Source organism: Sitophilus oryzae, unplaced genomic scaffold (assembly GCF_002938485.1).
Source record: "Sitophilus oryzae breed Bouriz unplaced genomic scaffold, Soryzae_2.0 scaffold_815_pilon_pilon, whole genome shotgun sequence".
NCBI classification, from domain to species: domain Eukaryota; kingdom Metazoa; phylum Arthropoda; class Insecta; order Coleoptera; family Curculionidae; genus Sitophilus; species Sitophilus oryzae.
The window spans coordinates 7386010-7405357 of record NW_022147434.1 but is presented as its reverse complement, the minus strand read 5'-3'; the positions used below and the strand labels follow the sequence as shown (position 1 = coordinate 7405357).

The 19348-nt window shown below is 34.5% G+C and overlaps 1 protein-coding gene across 2 annotated transcripts in view; it reads right to left on the bottom strand.

Annotated features, from left to right (window-relative positions):
• The window catches only part of LOC115889552 (growth factor receptor-bound protein 14-like), a 637553-nt gene that overhangs the window by 18183 nt on the left and 600022 nt on the right, over nucleotides 1-19348 (bottom strand). For both annotated transcript variants that reach the window (XM_030909589.1, XM_030909590.1), the window contains one exon: nucleotides 2997-3221. In XM_030909589.1, the coding sequence (XP_030765449.1) occupies nucleotides 2997-3221 (225 nt within the window). The remainder of the gene's footprint in view (nucleotides 1-2996; nucleotides 3222-19348) is intronic.

The window sequence follows — 19348 nt, the reverse complement described above, 5'->3', positions numbered from 1 at the left end:
CTATAAACCTGCAAAGTTGCAAAACTTCCGGAATTTTTTCCAAGCAAAAATCCCCAATTACTGAACTATTATTGTTTTGGTTAGAAAAAAAAAAACGAGCCTAATTTGAGGTTGCTATTGTATCCTCTGAAAATAATATGTCTGAGCAAGAGGATTTTTCATACCGACGTAGCTGTTCTTGAATTTTGGTGAAAAGATCTTTTCTTATACTCATCAAAGACATCTATACATTTTTGTCCACAATTGTATTGAAGATAATTGAGTGATAATGAAATAATTTTTGTGAAACAATTTTTTTTGAATTTTAAAACTTTGATGTGGTGAATGGCTCCCACTGGGTTTATAAAATGGAGATATTTAGCAAAAAGTAAAAAATGTATTTTTGAGGTGGTTTGCACGGTCGGAGGGATAATCTTCCAAAATATTTTTGATATGTCATTTTTATATTTATGTTGTCCTAAAATAGGTCTAATCCTTTCGAATTAATGCATATAAGTAATACCTACGTTGTTCTTAAAACTTGAAGTTCATTTTTTTTAATGTGTACTTGTACGCTACTGTCAAAAATATTTTTCTTCTGGATTAAATATTTTATAATTTATTATTATTTTAAAAATATATTTAGCTAATATTTTGTTCATAAACGATGAACTTGACCAAGGTAATAAATATAATAAGTTTAAGCACTCGGTGCACGCCACTGGTTTCATCAAATAATAAATATACTTATATACACCATTTTGTAGGTAATTTTATAAGTAATAAATTTCAATTATAAAATGTTGTAGAGGGATGGGGACTTTTAGTATGTTAATGTGGATTACAGTGACTAACTATCCACAAAAATTCAGCTTTAGGGCATTTTTTCCACGAGCACCATATAATTGAAAATAAGTGTCCTGGACTAAATGTATTTTGCCAGCTGGAATAATATGTGTTTATCGGGAACGAATGTACAGGAGAGTTTATATCTACCAAAGGTTAGCTTAAAGCGAGGGGTGTGTCACTTGGGTAAAAAATGTACATGTACCGCCAAAATATCAACTTATTGCCAAGCGACTGCCAATGACTGCGAAGAAGACTGCCTATGACTGCCATGTAATTATTATAGGCGCCTGCCGTAAGACTGCTAATGATTGCCAGCGACTGTCCTACTAAGTTTTTAGTCACCACAACTTAGCAATAATAAAATTTACGTCTTATTTTTTTAATTTAGAGTTTTGCGTTTTTTCCATAATTTAGTGCACTTTTTTCCATAATACTGTGCACTATTCGGCTAAATACCGAATATTAAAAAAGTGTTTCATTTCTAGTAGTGATTTGATAACTCGAGAGAAAATTCGCTCGAGTACTCGATTAAGAACGAGCGATGCAAGTGACGAGTTATGAGCGACAAACGCAAGCGATCCTATAATGAAATAAATTGAAACCCGGTTTTAATGTGACATACTCGATAAAAACCGAGCGAATTTTCTACATACATTGCAGGTAGCAAATTTATACGTTGTTATCCGTTGCGTATCATAGGACAAAACTTTACGACCTACATCGACAATGCTCTGAAATAAACTAAATCAAGCGATAAAGCGAATCACTCGTCGCTTGCTACTTGCCATTCATCACCGAAAGAATATCGTCAGTGAAACGTGATAACCTGCTAACTCCATTTTTTACGTTAATAAGTTTTTTATGCCATTAGAAAGAGAAAAAAAAATACTCTATAAGTAGGGAAAGCAAATAGATTTTTTCCCATCAAAGAAAATTTTTTATTTTAACTCAATAATATCTGCTAACTCCCAGTGATCTGAAATAGCCACCGAAATACTGCTATCTCCGTAATTTCCGTTACGATCACGCTAAAGCAAACACACGGATTCTTACTCGTATGTTTCTTTAGTACAGTATGCCGATCCAGGGTCGCACTAGGTCAAAGGGGCCCGGGTGGCAATGTAAGAAGAGGCCCGTGTGGATTTTTTGCGTATTTTTTCGCCTTACGTTTTGGTCAATTTTTCCCTATTATATACAGGGTGGGTCTTAAATAAGTGCAAATATTTTTAGGGGTAGTATATTTCGACCCAAGGCTTTTTGCGCGATTTTTTTTTGAAATTTTGAATTTTTTAGAAAAAAATTTTGGAATTTTTTTTAATTTTTAGTTTAAAAACATACTTTGTTTGTAATATGGCAACATATGTAGTAGATTAAATTTACAAGAAAGAAAATCCAATGATTCTCAAAATTATAGCAAAAAATTGGGCAAATTTAAAAAGTGAAATAACTCGGTTGTTTTGGATTTATTTGAAAAAACGGCAAAGAGAAAATATTATGCTTCTTTTGTCGATATTTACCAGCCCTGAAAATATCTGCACTCATTTAAAACTCACCCTGTATAGAAATCAGGGAACTACCCTAATGCAAGGTAAACCAATGCAATGCAAATGCCATAATGCAATGCAAAAGCAAATATTGTTAAGAATAAATAATGAACTATGAAGGGGACCCGCGAAGGGTTGGGCTCTCTCTAATAGTTAAATATAGATAATATGGCCAGTCCGACTCTGCGTCGATCCGTTCTGTAAATACGGGGTATTCGTAAAGTGTAAGGGAAAAAACGAAATTCTTTATATACGAGCAATTCGTCGGCATGCTATAAATAGTTTAAATAACCATTACTTACTTGTACAATAATTTCCATAATACCTAATCAGTTTTATATTTTTTAACGTTTTTCCACGTAAATGATACATAATTTTCATAAAATTTAAAAAAATGTTTCACATTTTATCACATTTCACCGACGATATGTGCCCTGCGCACGCAACTTACTGCTTGGCGCTTGGCGTTAACGAGTACTTACAACAAGGGACGGGCGAAAAAACGTATTTTTAAATATTGAAAGTCGAGTACTCGATTATTGAAATTAATCGGTTTTGCCCATCACTAATTTTTAGTAAGTATAGATATTTTTAATACTAAGGCTTAATATGTAACATACTTACTTTTGCTTAAATGGCGGCATTAGGTTTAATTTATGAAAATCAATCAGACTGTGTACATTATAGAATAGTAATTTCCCGTCACAGGACACTAGATACATATGATCTCCTGTTTCGTCATCAATCTGGACAATCGGTACGACAAAAACGTGCTTTACCTCAGTAGCACACATGTACGAAATGACAAGTATACCTGGCTTAGTACTACTGTCCCGAAGTAAAAATGCCCTGAAAATAAAAGACTATATTAATAATGATCTAGCAAAAAATATAAACAAATTATAAGCAAAAACTGCAATTTTTTAAATGTTCCATTGCGAAATTTTGTTGGCAATAGAAGAACATACAGAATAGAAGAAATCAAATTACCCTCAAAACATTCCGCCGGGATTTTTTTTGGCACAATTTGACTAGACCGTATTATAAAATAGATCTATTGAAAAAGATATAGAATTAGTTAGTAGGTATATGATTTTAGGAGAGCTAAATGTGCAGAAACTTCAGTTTAAAAATGGTCACATTTTATAAGCCACTCAGTAAAGATTATGAAAATTTCTACAATATATTTCATTTAATAAACTACAAACTACAACTGTTGTAGGCAGTGATGAGCGAGACTGATATTGGCTTGATATTGCCAAGACCGAACAGTGCAAGATTTGCGAAAGATCAAGATTAAGACCCAGCATGATCGTCTTTTTTCAATATCTGAATAAACTACTGGTTTACATAGAATGTTGAATGAGTGAGAGGGGGGGGGGAGTGTTAATCACTGCGATCTTAAAGATCTATTGTGCCCCCCTTCATTGAGTCATCACACAGTCTGTAACCCATCATACCTCTGTTGTAGAGGTGACAGGATATTTCCCATCCTCCTCTGACAGGAGATGTTCTTCCTCCGAGAATACACACCCTTCCACGGTTGGAGTTTGGCCCTCCGTGTCCTTCACAGTCGAGGAGCTTGCCTCCGGCTCAGGTACCTGTGAGGTGTAGGCTGGAGGATCTGTCTCCATTTTCTCCACCTCTTTAACTTGGTCTCTCCTTAGACCTGATACCGGTCTTGTCCCGTATCTCTAATAGAGGATATGTCCCTCTTTCTCTATTGCCTCCTTGGATTTGAGGTCAATTCCTATTGTGAGGACCTGACCATGACCCTCCTCCCTCAAGTTGATGACTCGCCAATTCGATGTCCTTACATTGGAGTTCTGGCAAAGCTAGTGATACACCGCAAGTGTTAGTCAGTCCACTTCTACAGAGTCCCGCATGTAGAACTGGTTTACATATTGATTATCTATTTAAGTTCTGTTGTCTTTCCCTATTTGATGCGTGACCTTACCGTTGGTGGAGCTCAATGACTAAGAATACAAGGACAAATAGCACCCGAGAACAAACTGGGACCATTCTTCCAAACAGTGCCGTGGCACATATCTTTCTTAAGATAGCCGCTTGAAGCGATATTTATATTTTTGATAAATGTTTTCACTACGCCTATGGTGTATCCAGTGGTATCATACTAATTAATTACGAAAAAAACATATTAAAATGTTAACAAAAGGTACAAAACTAGTATCGACGTATAACACATATCAAGTACATAATATACAGGGTGTCTTAGATTTTAATCGGGAAAATTTAATAGACGATAGAACTTGCAAAAATAAAACAAAAAGTTCATATCAACTTGTAAGATTTAAAGCTTCCTCTTCGATATACAGGGCGTTAAAGTTACTTAAAAAAGAAAAAAAAAAGATATTTGAAAACTATTCAATCGATTTTGATATAACTTGACCCGTTTATAATACTTACTATGGGACTTAATTTGATGTAATTAGATTTAAGTTTAATGGCTAGGGGCGGCGGTGGGGCATCACTGTTAAATTATTTTAAAGGAAAAAATAAGCACGCCACTGCTTTTTTAGAAGTTTAATATTATTTTTGGATTTAGTAATTAAAAATATTATTTTTTTGTCTCCTGACTTTTTTGTCTATCTTGCTCACTTTCTGCGAAAAAAAAATAAATTCATTTATTCACTCCACCCTGGACAATAAATTAAATAATAATGTTAGTTACAACAATTACAATAATTGTTCGAATTGTTAGACAATGGTTAAACGTAAATTATCCCGAGCGCTGGATTGGTCGTTTAGGGCCAGTCGCTGGGCCACCTAAGTCCCCAGACCTTACCCCTCTGGATTTTTATTTGTGGGGGATAATAAAAGCAAAGGTGTATGAAACAGCAGTCAACACTAGGGAAGAGCTAATTTTTATAATCCAAGACGCAATCAATGATGTCAAAGAAAATCCGGTCCAGATTTCAAGCGCAGTTCATTTCGTAGTTCGTCGTTGTAGAAAATGCGTTGATGTTAGTTGTTATCAATTCGAACAATTATTGTAATTGTTGTAACTAACCATTATTTAATTTATTGTCCAGGGTGGAGTGAATAAATGAATTTAATATTTTTCGCAAGAAGTAAGCAAGATAGACAAAAAAGTCAGGAGACGAAAAAATAATATTTTTAATTACTAAATCCAAAAATAATATTAAACTTCTAAAAAAGCAGTGGCCTGCCTATTTTTTTCCTTTAAAATAATATAACAGTGATTTCCCACCGCCGCCCCTGGCCATTGAACTTAAATCTAATTACATGAAATTAAGTCCCATAGTAAGTATTATAAACGGGTCAAGTTATATCAAAATCGATTAAATAGTTTTTCAAATATCTTAAATTATTTTTCTTTTTTAAGTAACTTTAACAACCTGTATCTCGAAGAGGAAGCTTTAAATCTTACAAGTTGATATGAACTTTTTGTTTTATTTTTGCAATTTCTATCGTCTATTAAATTTTCCCGATTAAAATCTGAGACACCCTGTATAATATCAAAAAAATAATTATCAAATTCAATAACGCTAAAAAGGTGTAGTGGACTGTTTATTTCCCTATAAAACGTAACTCCTGGCTCTTTCTTATCATTGCGCCTTTACACTTGATAGCTGAACAAATTGCCATTGTAATAAAGTTTATATTATTAGGTTCACTACACACAACCAACTACTAAAAATCGCTAAAATTGTCGCTGATGACTCATTCGTTATGTCCAAAAAAATGGCGTCTAAGGTCACAAATTCAACTGCAGCCCGTATATTTGGCGTTACATGTCCTTGTATTCTTTAGTCATTGGTGGGGCTCCTAGTCGGGTGCCAGGAGAATCTCCTCTGGCCCTTTGGCTGAGTCTAAGGAGCATCTCGTTGTCTCTTCAAAATCAACTTGTCAAGACAGCAACCTGGCTGTAGTGTCGTGGCCAGGGAATTGCACCAACGTATAACGATGCCGGGACCACCCTGTCCTTCATACCAGGCACCCTCTATTGTCTTTGGTCATGTCTCACAGACAGAGGGTGTGAGAAGTTTTGGCTTAACCATCTGGACCAAGAGGAGACAACCTCACCAAAAACCTAAATCCTACGATGGCGGGACCAGGTCAAGAGGATGCGTGGCTAGATAGAAGACTAGCCTTTTCTGGTCTCAACCTTGGGGCACCAGGGTTCACCCCGTTGTCATGGGCCATGGTCAGGTCCTTACAATAGGAATTGAATTCAAATCCATGGAGGTAATAGAGAAAGAGAGATATGCTCTATTAAAGATTTGGTATAACACAAGTAGGAACCAAGTACAACTGCACACAAATCATCGGCAAAATCGGTGCCGGTGCTGGAATCGATTGCAATATAAACGATCTTCCCGGTGTGTATGCAAGTGCTCTTAAAGAGGTGGAGAAAATGGAGACAGATCCTCCAGTCTCCACCTCACGGGTACCTCAGCCGAAGATGAGATTTTCGACTGTGAAAGGCACGGCGGGCTAAACTCCAACCCTGGAAGGGTGTATACCCTCGTAGGAGGTAGATGTCCACTCCTCGGAGAATGAGCATCTGTTGTCAAAGGCGTATTTGAAATACCCTGTCCCCCCTACAACAGGAAGATCCCCATGTATGATGAGTTATAACTCAAGAAGGCAATAGAACTTTAAGGTCGCGTTGATTAACCCTTCTTGGTGACATTCCTCTCATTCTACATTCTACAAGTTCTGGTGTCAAATATGGAAAAGGCTTCATATAAAAAATGTTTGTCAAAAATCACTTGATCAATGATTATATCTTAAAAAACAGAGAAATTTTTTTAAATAAAAGTATACTCATAATTATAAACGTCAAATTGAGATTTTAAATAAATTTCACAAATGTCAATAATTTTCGAAAAGCGTTTTTATATCCTAATGTAATGTATATCGTTTTTTTCAGAATAATTCTGTATACGCTTTATCTGCTACGCGATTTTGGGCACATTAAATCTTTTGAACTTTCCATTAATAATTAACTAACAGCAAAAGTATCGCCGTTAGGGTAAAATGTATTTGAATCACTCTGTATATCTATCAGCATATTACGTGAGAAAGATTGGAGTGAAAACATCTCAAACAGAAAACCTGATATATCGATTTGGTCATTTTAGAAGTGTGGTCTGGATTTTAACGTCTAAAACAGAGAATAATATAAATGACCGGTTGACAGACAGAGAGACAAAACCAAAAGCGGCATACAGTGTTGTCGGTTTTTACGTTTGTAGAAAAATTTGTGTAGAAAAAAAAAACTATTTTAAAAACTTTCATGTATACTACTGAAATGGAGATAACATATCTAAGCTAAATATAATCTATTACATCTGTAGTAAAATGAGTAACCTAACTGTGAAAAATAAGATTCCAACCCTAGATGCAAAAATTTCCATAAACGCCTGCTGTTGCGGTTTGAACTTTTGATACAAAATTCGGCAATACCGCATAGAAGAAATGTATCAACCCAACTTTTATCTCTTTATAATACATTAGATTTTCCATTAAGCTGCCTACATAACTGTCTTACACGTTAAAATCCAGACCACACTTCTAAAATGACCAAATCGGTAGATCTTTTCAGAGCACTGGGTCACCCTGTATATTCAATGCTCGTTACGATTGATGTATTGCCTTGAGGAACAAGAAGACATGTTTACCCCGAAAGGTGCCCTCTTTTCCTTAATATTAGATTACGTTTCAAGCGCTTTAGAGTGATCGATTGAATACATACAGCTGCTTTTAAGGTGTAAGCTTTCAGAATGTTATACAGGGTTCTGCATCAGTGCGTCAGGCACCTATAGCTCCTAGGATGTTTTGCAGAAAAAATGTGTTTCCTTATACAGGGTGTCCCATTTTAGTTGAACTCATACGGTTATTAGTGAAGATAGGAGGATGCGGTTTGCAGAAACCTGTCGCACTTTTTTGTCAAACGGAATATGCTGTACGGCTGTACATACACAAAATTTTCATAGTCCTCTTCGTTTCTAAGCTACAGGGTCTTTTTGAAATTTTATAATCTACACTCTTCTTTGACAAAAACTTTTTTTATCCCTGTTAGAGTGAAAGGTATCGAGGAGGTGAAAACTGTTTCTTCTGAACTTTTTACGCAAAATACTGTGGCATAGTCTGTTTTTCTACGAAAAAAAGTATTTTTGGAGATATTAACTTGCGTTTATTATCTTATATTAAGTTGCATTTTTTTCAAATAGAACACATTTTTGATTTATAAACCATATGATCCGGCTTGCTATAAGCTACATAAATATATATAACTTGGGCATTTAATTTTTTCGAGATTTTCGGAATCCCGGGAATGAATATCAGGATTTCGGAATCCCGAGATCCCAATTTGGAAGCCTCTAGTTGTGGTTTATTTCTTCCCTTTAAAGTCAATAGAAAATAAATGCAAAAATTATATTATATTTATGCAACTACAATTAAAAGTAAATAGCATTAATAATTATAAAGTTATAAAATTTACTTTCCAATAATAAGCAACCTACTCACTAGAACTAAGTCAAAACAGTAAAATGCCAACAGAAAAGTTAAAACAATTTATCTTTATAAATTATTTTTGTAGTTCAGTGTTTTCATCATGATTTTTGCAACAGTAATACAATTAGAATTATTATTAACGATGTAGGTACAGCTATTTTAATAAATCAATTACATAAACGAAATTTTTGGCTCAGTGAATTTTTGCAGCAAATCGACGGCGACGATGTATTTATAGGTATGCCACCTGCATAAGTTGAAAGTCATGGCTAGTAATTATACAGGGTGTCTCAAAAATAGATAAGTGCAAGTATTTTAAGGGGTGGTAGATCTCAATAAAAGAAACATATTTTCTCTTTATCGTTTTTCAAATATCTAAAGTCCAAAATAACGGAGTTAACTTTACTGTGAAAATTTCCAAAAAAAAAAAAAATTTTGCTAAAATTTTGAGAATCACTGGATCTTTTCTGGATTTTCTTTCTTGTAAATTTAATCTAATACCTATGTTGCCATATTATCAAGAAATTATGTTTTTTAACTAAAAACTAAAAAAAATTCAAAAAATTTTTGAAAAAATTTTGAATTAAAATTTTTTTTTTCGCGAAAAAAACCTCATAGGCGTGTTTCTGGGGCTGAACTATACTACCAGTTAAAATACTTGCACTTATTTCTGGGACACTCTGTAAAAAGGCAAAAAAGTCGCCGTTCTGAAATCACACGAAAAAAACAAGGTTTCAAGCTGGCTTAGACCACGATAAATGACGATCGATAAAAATCACCATAGAAATTTACGAATAAAATGACCAAACTAAGATTCATATTAGGCCAGTGCAAATAATTTTGATTTTGCAAAAATTTTTAGAAAGCTGCGACCATTGAAAATAGTTAGCATTAGTAAGAATCAATAAAAAAATAAAAAATAGTTTATTATCCTAACGCAGTGACGTACAAAAGTTTTTTGAAAATCGAGCAATTTTTAAAAGGAATCACCGAAATGTAAATTAATAATTTTTTAAGCTTATTAATAAATAACATGGATATTTAGTATTAATTCAACTAAAATACAATCCTTGTGACATTTTCAAGAAATATTTATTGGTGGTTTAATATTTCAAAATTAACAAAAATTGTAAAAGCTATATCTCCTTTACTAAATACATGTGTAATAATAATGTGCGAAAGCAGCCTCCACCTTGTCCCGGTCGGGGCTATTTGCACTTAAAGTTTCTTTAGTTTTTTGTTACCATTTTGTGAACAACTTGTTTTTAAAAATACAGTGACAGTTTGAAAAATTAGGCTACAGGTTAGAGGAAAAAAATAAAATGTAATAAAGTACTTGCGAATGTCTTTTTGACATAAATATCATCTACGATCTTAACACTTTTTCATTATGATAAATACATTATAAACATACCCCTACAAAGCGAATAACAATAATTCAAATTATGACCATTTTAAAAAAAATGTGTTACCAACTTGTAACCTAACTTTTCAAACTGTCATCTCTAGAAAAAAAATGAAGTTTACAATTTTATTCGATTTGTTCTTCATCAACCGATATTTGTTTGTTGTCGCAAAAAATACCATTACAGTTACCACACAAGCTTGAACATAGCATATTGGATTTTAAACATGTATATAGTTTATTACATCCAGATTTGCAATTACAGTAAATCTTTTTCAATACAAATTCTGGTGCCACTGCGTTTGACATTGTTTTTGGAACTAAGGTATCCGTTTTTTTACTCCATCCCCATTCTGTTGCCTGTTTTCCGTTATTTAGCCAATACCGCATTTGTAAATAGGTCCTATAATAATGATTTTCAGCTGCGTTAGTTGTTGGAGGTAAGGTAGCTAAATCAAATTTTTACTAAGTACCTGACGAGATGTAAGGGTTTTATATTTATAATAGGTACCTCAACCGATCTAAATCTTTTGCTAGCCTATGTCGACCATATAATGAAAATAAGAATGTATTTCCAGCTTCGACTAGCTCAGATTTTTGTGTGCAGGATCTAAAACAACGGATGTAATTTGTCGCAGATGAGGATTTTTTTGCAACGTTTTGAAAGTCGCCAGTTTACCTTTTTTAGATAAGCACGAGGTTGTATCACATCCTGATATAGCATGTGCAAATAAGATTGAATACTTCATGTCACCAATCTTGTTCTGCATATTACTTACTCTGTGAGGTTTGGACGATTTTCCAGGCCGAAGCAAAACATAGAATTTTTTGTCCCGATAATGCCGTAATAAAACTAATATATCACAGTATCTGTAGCCTAATTTTTCAAACTGTCACTATTTTTAAAAACAAATTGTTTACAAAATGGTAACAAAAGGACATTGGTTTAAGTGCAAATAGCCCCGACCGGGACAAGGTGGAGGCATGTTATTAGTACACATGTATTTAGTAAAGGATAGCTTTTACAATAAATTATAATTTTGAAATATTATTAAACCACCAATAAATATTTCTTGAAAATGTCACAAGGATTGTATTTTAGTTGAATTGATGCTAAATATCCATGTTATTTGTGAATAAGCTTAAAAATTAGTAATTTGCATTTCGGTGATTCCTTTTAAAAATTGCTCGATTTTCAGAAATTTTTTGTACGTCACTGCGTTACGATAATAAACTATTTTTTATTGATTCTGATAGAGTTTTTTATTCTATTTAATTTTTACCTCTTGAAGTTTTTCGCTATAACGCACCGTTTTCGAGTTATTTACATTTTTTCCCAAAAAGTACAAAAATTCAAGATGGCGGCCGATTTTTTTTGATGACGCACACACCGGACAAATGGGGACTTTTAGTATGTTAATAAGGGTTACTATTGCTAACTATTTTGAATGGTCGCAGCTTTCTAAAAATTTTTGCAATTTCAACATGGTGAATGTCAACTGCACTGGGGTATATACAGGGTGGGGCTTCTCATACGACGCGGAGGCTCCAAGGAGAACGGTCGTTTATATCGAAATGAAATTTTGGCAGCATATGTAGGTTAACTCCAAGCATTTTATGAAAATATATAGAGTTATACAGGGTGTCCCAAAAAATTACACATCAAAATTGTGTTATTTGTAATGGAACACCCTATATATTAATTGATTTTCGGATTCTAGGAAAAAAATAAAGGTGAGTTTTATTAAAGAATAAAATCTAAGAGTAAATTTTAAATTTCAATAACCTACCTAAATTTTAGTTGACCTTGTATAGCATAATATGTAATTACAGTAACCATTGTATGTTAAACCAAGTTAAAATTTGACCTAAAAAGTTATACAGTGAGACAAAATTAATATGGAACATTAGTCACTTTTAAAAGCAATTTACTACAGTCTATTATACCGGTGTTCAATGGGGAATTCATATATCTTCAAAATATTATTAAGGTTGCCTACCCCTCAGACAGAGATTTTCCTAGATATTTTAATTTTCATGATTTTGCGTCAGTAGATTTTTATTATTTGAAAAAATTTAGAGGGCTGTGATATACCTTTTGTTAATTTAACAAAAATTCAAGGATGTCGAGTAAAAAACTCAACGGTAATAAAAAGATACACGTTTAAAACATATTTTAATTATAACAGAATTAAAACTAGACCTATAATTATGTGTCAAAAATTGGCTAGATGAAATCAAATGCTCAAAATGTTTCCTTTCCTGTTAACTGCATAAAATGATCCTTTTCAAAAGATCTTTTCATTTTAAAAAGTATATGTGGAGTTCTCTTCGAAAAGCAGCTACAATCATTTCTCTCATGTTGTCGACAATAGTTGGTGGAGTTTTGTAAATACTGTCTTCAACATATCCCCATAAAAAAGCTCAGACTAGATAAAATCAGGAGCATTTAAGTATTCTATTAATTGGTGAATGCACACTGCATTCACCAAGTATCAATTCTCTCTGATCTAGGATAAGTTAGCATTTTCGGCAAATTTCTGATTTTTTTTTTGTTTTAACTGATTCAAAATGATAACTAGTTTTTAAAGTTGGACTAATTAGACAGCTATGTTGCAGTAACGTCAGATATATCACAGCCACATAGATTTTATGAAATAATAAAGATCTGACACTAAATCATATAAATGAACATATCTAGAAAAATATTTGTTTGAGAGATAAGCAACCGGCAACCTTAATAGTATTTTGAATAGATATGAATTCCCCATTGAACATCAGAATAAAATAGTGGGTGTTCCATTTAAAATAAAAGAGTAACTTGCTTTTAAAAGTGACCAGTGTTCAATATTAATAATATAATAATTTTGTCTCACCCTGTATAACTTTTTGGATCAACTTTTTTATTTGATTTAAAGTACAATTGTTAATTTAACTACACATTAGGCTATACCGGGTAAATTCCAGTTTAGGTAGCTTTTACAGTAATTTAAAAATTGTTCTTTATTTTTAGAAAATGTTGAGTATGTTAAAAACCTTATATTTTAGTCATGTACTTCTCTTTACACATTTATTTTTCTTCCAGAATCCGAAAATCAATATATAGGGTGTTCCATTAAAAAAAACTTTAATATGTAACTTTTTTTGGGGATAACCTGTAGAACTCTATATATTTTTGTTTTGTAAAAGTGCTATGAATTAGCCTACATATGCTCACAAAACTTCATTTCAATATAAACTGTCGTTCGCCTTGGTGCCTCCGCGTCGTATGAGAGTGCGCCACCCTGTACAGGATGGCGCGAATTGTATCCGGCACTATATTCTGCAGAAAAAAATAAGTAAAAAAGTTTGCAAATGCTTCATTTCGGAGATACAGAGTGTAGAAGTTTCATTGTTATTTTGATTTTTTCCAAATAATTTCTGAGCTAACTTCGATATTTCGTATTACATTTACGAAAATGTCTGGTATTGAAAATTGATATTTTTTGACACCCCAAACTTTGCCTTAGAAAATATGTTCAAATGTAATAGTGACCCATCTACAAGTTTCAGCCCCCTAGCTTACATAGGGCCCGAGTTACAACGCTCCGTTGTAACCTCCAATCGTTACCATTTTTTCCTCTCGCGCCTCACAGCCTTCAATTTTTATTCCCATCGCGGGTAAAGAAGTTTCACTTCAAAAATCTAAACCGAAGAAAAAAACCGCTAGATCTAGCGGGAAAACCGCTAAGTTGGCAACAGTGATTGGCGACCGGCCTCCTGCTGCAGGCCGTGCCGGTACCGATCGCTGGCGGCGCGGCGCGGAGACGAACGGGCGACTTGATTGCAGTGATGGCAGGCAAGCGGCGGTCGACGTGGGGTAGGTCAGCGGAATCGGTAGGTCGGTCGGTGCGGTTGGTCACGTACCACGCCAAGGTCATTCGCCGAGCGAGATCACGGCGAAAAAAGATGACGATCCAGTTTCTTTGAAACCGTGACGAGATGCAGCCCAATAACTTTTGATTGATAGCCTCTAAACGAAAAATAAGAGGCTTTTCTAATCCCATCGAATATAAATAATTGTATGGCGCATGCATCTATAGAAGTTATCTTCCCCCTGTAAAATCTAGTGAGATTTGTCTCCCACCCCTATCTCACGTGAAACCTTTCACAATTTGTACTTTTAGTATAACAGTTGGGTTTATTTAAAAAACATAATTTGCTTTATTATTTTTATTAAGACTAGTCAATGTTAGAAATTCAATATTTTAAAGATGCATATTTTACATTTTAAAAAGGAACCAATAAATGATCCTTTTGCACTCGGTCGGCGGACCTTATCTTAATTTCTTCTGGGAAAAAGTTTTATGGCCTCTTGGCAATGGCTTTAAGGGTTTCGCCAGATGCGTGTGTTAGAAAGTAGTTAGTTGTTGTCTAGCATTTATAAGAGGAACTGTATCTTTTCACTAGTTTAAAATAAATTTAAGTTTTACTCTATTTTCTCGTGTTTAATTCTAATCACTGCCCCTGCAACTCTTGTTTTTTTCAACAGGTTATGGGCCCAGGGTGTGTAAAGTGTGATTAGAAAACGCGTTTTAAGTTCGGTAGTACACGGGTTGTTCGGTTTGTGTTTCGACGTCGTAATAAAAATAAAAATGGCGAGTAACGAAAATGCAAACATTGGCTTTAGTGTCGAAAAACTTAAAGGTCGTGAAAATTACAGTGACTGGAAGTTCCAAATAAGTGCGTTGTTAAAATTAGACGGACTTTGGAGCTGTATTAGTCAACAATGGGACACTTTAGTAGATGCTTCTACAAAAGCTCGTCGTGAGGAGAAAGCTCTCTCAAAAATAATTCTTTCTCTGGATAAGTCGACGTATCCCCATGTGATGCAGGCAACAACGGCAAGTGAAGCGTGGAAATCTCTCGAAAAAGCGTTTGAAGATAAAGGGCTTCACAGGCGATTAACACTCTTAAAAAGTTTGTGCTCAATAAAACTAGAAAATTTTGGTACAATGGAAGAGTATGTTAATGAAGTCATGGCTGTGTCCCAACAACTTATTTCTATGGGAAAACCAATAGATGATGAGTTTCTAGGCGTCATCATGTTGCAGGGACTTACAGCTGATTATGAGCCAATGGTTATGGCACTAGAAAATTCAGGTGTCGAAATAACATCTGACTTTGTAAAGACCAAGTTGCTGCAGGACAAAAAATATCAGAACGGCAAACATGCTAGTGATTGTGCGCTTGCGATGAAGAAAAGTAGAAAACCTCCATGGTGCTGGAACTGTAAGCAGAAAGGTCACTATAAAAATCAGTGCCCTAGAAGTGAGCAAAGTTCTTCTTCATCAAAGGTGGAGAACACTAGTAAAAATGGGCGAAAAGCTTTGTTTGTGGCAGCTTTAAGTGCTAATAGTGTACATGACACAGCCTGGTACATTGATAGTGGCGCCTCGTCACACATGACTGGAAACAGTAAACTGCTCTTTAACCTAACAGATGAAGATTTGGGGCAGGATGTGTTTGTGGCAAATAATTCAAAATTAACTGTCAGTGGAACTGGGAGCAGTATAGTAAAACTGAAACAGCACGGCACTGAGCAGAGCATATCAAAAATAAAATATGTTCCAAACCTTGCAGTAAATTTATTGTCAGTGAATGAAATGGTTTCTAAAGGACACTGTGTACATTTTGACTTAGAAGGATGCAAAATAATTAATGGTGATGACTGCGTCATTAAGGGAGAAGCTGTTGCTACCGCAGCGAATGTTGGAGGTCTGTATAAACTCGATGTCCGGGAGGAGTTCGTAAATGTGGTGCAATCTTCAGATTCTCAGATGCTATGGCACAGGCGCTTAGGTCATCTTAATCATCACAGCATGGCTTTGTTGAAAAATAGTTTGGCCACTGGTGTGTTGTTTAAGGAAAGTAAAACACCGGAGTATTGTGAAAGTTGCATCAAAGGTAAACAGTCCAGAAAACCTTTTCCTTACAAAAAGGACAAACAAGTTGCACAAAATAAACTTGATCTAATTCATTCAGACCTGGCAGGACCTATGGATGTGGAATCATGGGGTGGCAAAAAATATATGTTTACCCTTATTGATGACAGCACTAGGAAAGTATTTTGTTACTTCTTAGAGAACAAAAGTGAGGTTCCAGAAATTTTCAAAACCTTCTGCTTGATGGTAGAAAATCAAACAGATCGAAAAATCAAAGTTTTGAGAACCGACAATGGAGGAGAGTACTGTAATGAACGATTAAGAAATTTTCTTCAAAGTCGTGGCATTAAGCATGAGCTGACAGTACCTTACACTCCAGAGCAGAATGGAGTAGCAGAGCGCTACAATCGAACAATACTTGAAAAAGTACGTTCAATGCTGGCTGATTCAAATAGCCAAAAACAAATGTGGGCAGAAGCTGCAAATACAGCTGTGTATCTTCTGAACCGTTCACCAGCAAAGAAAATACGTGGTGCAACACCAGAAGAAAAATGGATAGGCAAAAAGGTAGATTTAAAGCACCTTAGAGTTTTTGGATGCCGTGCCTATGCTCATATACCCAATGCTAAACGAAAAAAGCTTGACGACAAGAGCAAAGAGTATATTTTCGTTGGGTACTCCGAGACAAGTGTTGGATACAGGCTTTTAGACCCAAATAACTATAGTCTTAAAATAGCCAGAGATGTCGTGTTTTTAGAAGACACGCTCTCAGATGGCTCATCAAGGATCTCTACTGCACCCACTACACCAGAGGTTATTCCGCTGAATTTATCAGAAGACAGTGACGGTGATGACAACTCAGCAGCGGCTGAAGGTCCTCATCTTCAAGAGGAAAACCCAGCAGAAGAAACAAGTGAAGTGTCGGTTAGTGAAGACGAAAATAGTGCAAGTGAGAGTACAAGTGAAAGTGCAAGTGAGAGCGAAAATCAGGAATCAAGGTATCCTACGCGTGTAAAAAGACAACCTGACAGGTATGGTGACTGTATTACTAATTACGATTCTGATTTTGCTATGTTAATTGTCTCTGATGATTTAGAACCAATTACCATTTCCGAAGCATTGTCAAGCGCGAGAAGTGACGAATGGCGTAAAGCCATGAAAAGCGAACTTGAAGCATTCAAGTCAAACAATGCTTGGGAATTGGTAGACAAGCCCAGTAACAAAAATATTGTCAAAAATAAATGGGTTTTTAAAATCAAAAGAGATCATAATGGAGATATAGTAACATATAAGGCTAGGCTTGTAGCTAAGGGGTTTACCCAAAAATATGGGGTAGACTACTCAGAAACGTTTTCGCCTGTGATCAGATTTACTAATTTAAGGTTGTTATTGGCAATGACAGTAGAATTAGATCTAGAAGCAGATCATTTAGACGTAGAAACTGCTTTTTTAAATGGCGACATTGACGAACAAATTTTCATGACTCAACCCGAAGGGTTTATAGAGCCGGGATCAGAAAATAAAGTCTGTTTACTAAAAAAAGCAGTTTACGGTCTCAAGCAATCAGCCAAATTATGGTATGAAAAAGCACACAATGTGTTACTTGAATTAAATTTTGTGCAGTCAAAAATAGAGCCATGTATTTTTTTCAAGAATTTTGCTGATTCGCTTATAATTATTGCCCTTTATGTTGACGATTTTTTTGTTTTCTATAGCAACCACCAAGAGGCGAAAACTTTAAAAATTGAATTAAAAAAACATTTTCATATTAAAGATCTTGGGCCAATATCGAATATTTTAGGTATAAAGGTTGCAAGAAATCGGTCTAGGGGCGAATTAAAGATAAGCCAAGAACAGTACATTAAAAAGGTACTTGATAGATTCGAAATGTCAAATTGCGGAACGGTAAATTCTCCCTTAGAACAAAATCAGAAATTTTCAGTAGCTGGAGAATTTGTTGACGTTCCGTACCAGCAATTGATAGGATCTATCATGTATCTTTCAGTGTGCACAAGACCAGACATTTCTTTCTCAGTCTCTTTTTTGAGCCAATTCAACAATACCCACACTAAAGAACACTGGGTTGGGGCTAAAAGGGTACTTAAGTATCTAAAAGGGACAAAAGATATGGGAATTATTTTTAAAAAATCAAATAACCCTGTAACTGGTTTTGTGGACGCTGACTGGGCTAATAATGAAAGTGATAGAAAATCTTTCTATGGCTACATTTTTATGTTAGCGGAAGGTCCAATATCTTGGGAATGTCAAAAGCAAAAATCGATAGCTTTAAGTTCAACTGAAGCTGAGTATATTGGTATTTGTGAAGCTGTAAAGGAATCCATGTATATAAAATCACTGTGCGTTGAAATATTTAGTGAAAATAGTAGTAAATATAGTTTCTTAAATTTACAAATGCCAATGGTAATTTTTAATGACAACCAAAGCGCTATAAAGTTAACTGAAAACCAAGTTTTCCACAAGCGCACGAAGCATATACATGTTAAATATCACTTTATTCGGGATAAAGTTAAAAATAAAGATATTAAGCTTTTGTATATGCCAACAAACGAAATGGTCGCGGATATGTTGACCAAGTCATTAGGTGGTAAAAAACATCAGTTTGTGTGTTCGAAATTAAATCTAGAATAGATTTTTTGTTTTTACTACATATATGACCATGACTAAAAATGTTTAGTTGTTAAGGTTTGTTGTAATTAGTTGAATGTTTGTATCTAGCACCTTTAATATTGAGGGAGAATGTTAGAAATTCAATATTTAAAGATGCATATTTTACATTTTAAAAAGGAACCAATAAATGATCCTTTTGCACTCGGTCGGCGGACCTTATCTTAATTTCTTCTGGGAAAAAGTTTTATGGCCTCTTGGCAATGGCTTTAAGGGTTTCGCCAGATGCGTGTGTTAGAAAGTAGTTAGTTGTTGTCTAGCATTTATAAGAGGAACTGTATCTTTTCACTAGTTTAAAATAAATTTAAGTTTTACTCTATTTTCTCGTGTTTAATTCTAATCACTGCCCCTGCAACTCTTGTTTTTTTCAACAGTCAAGATTAGAATTGAATCATAATCTAAAATATATAATACTTATGGAATATAGTTTATGGATTTTAATATAATACAGGATG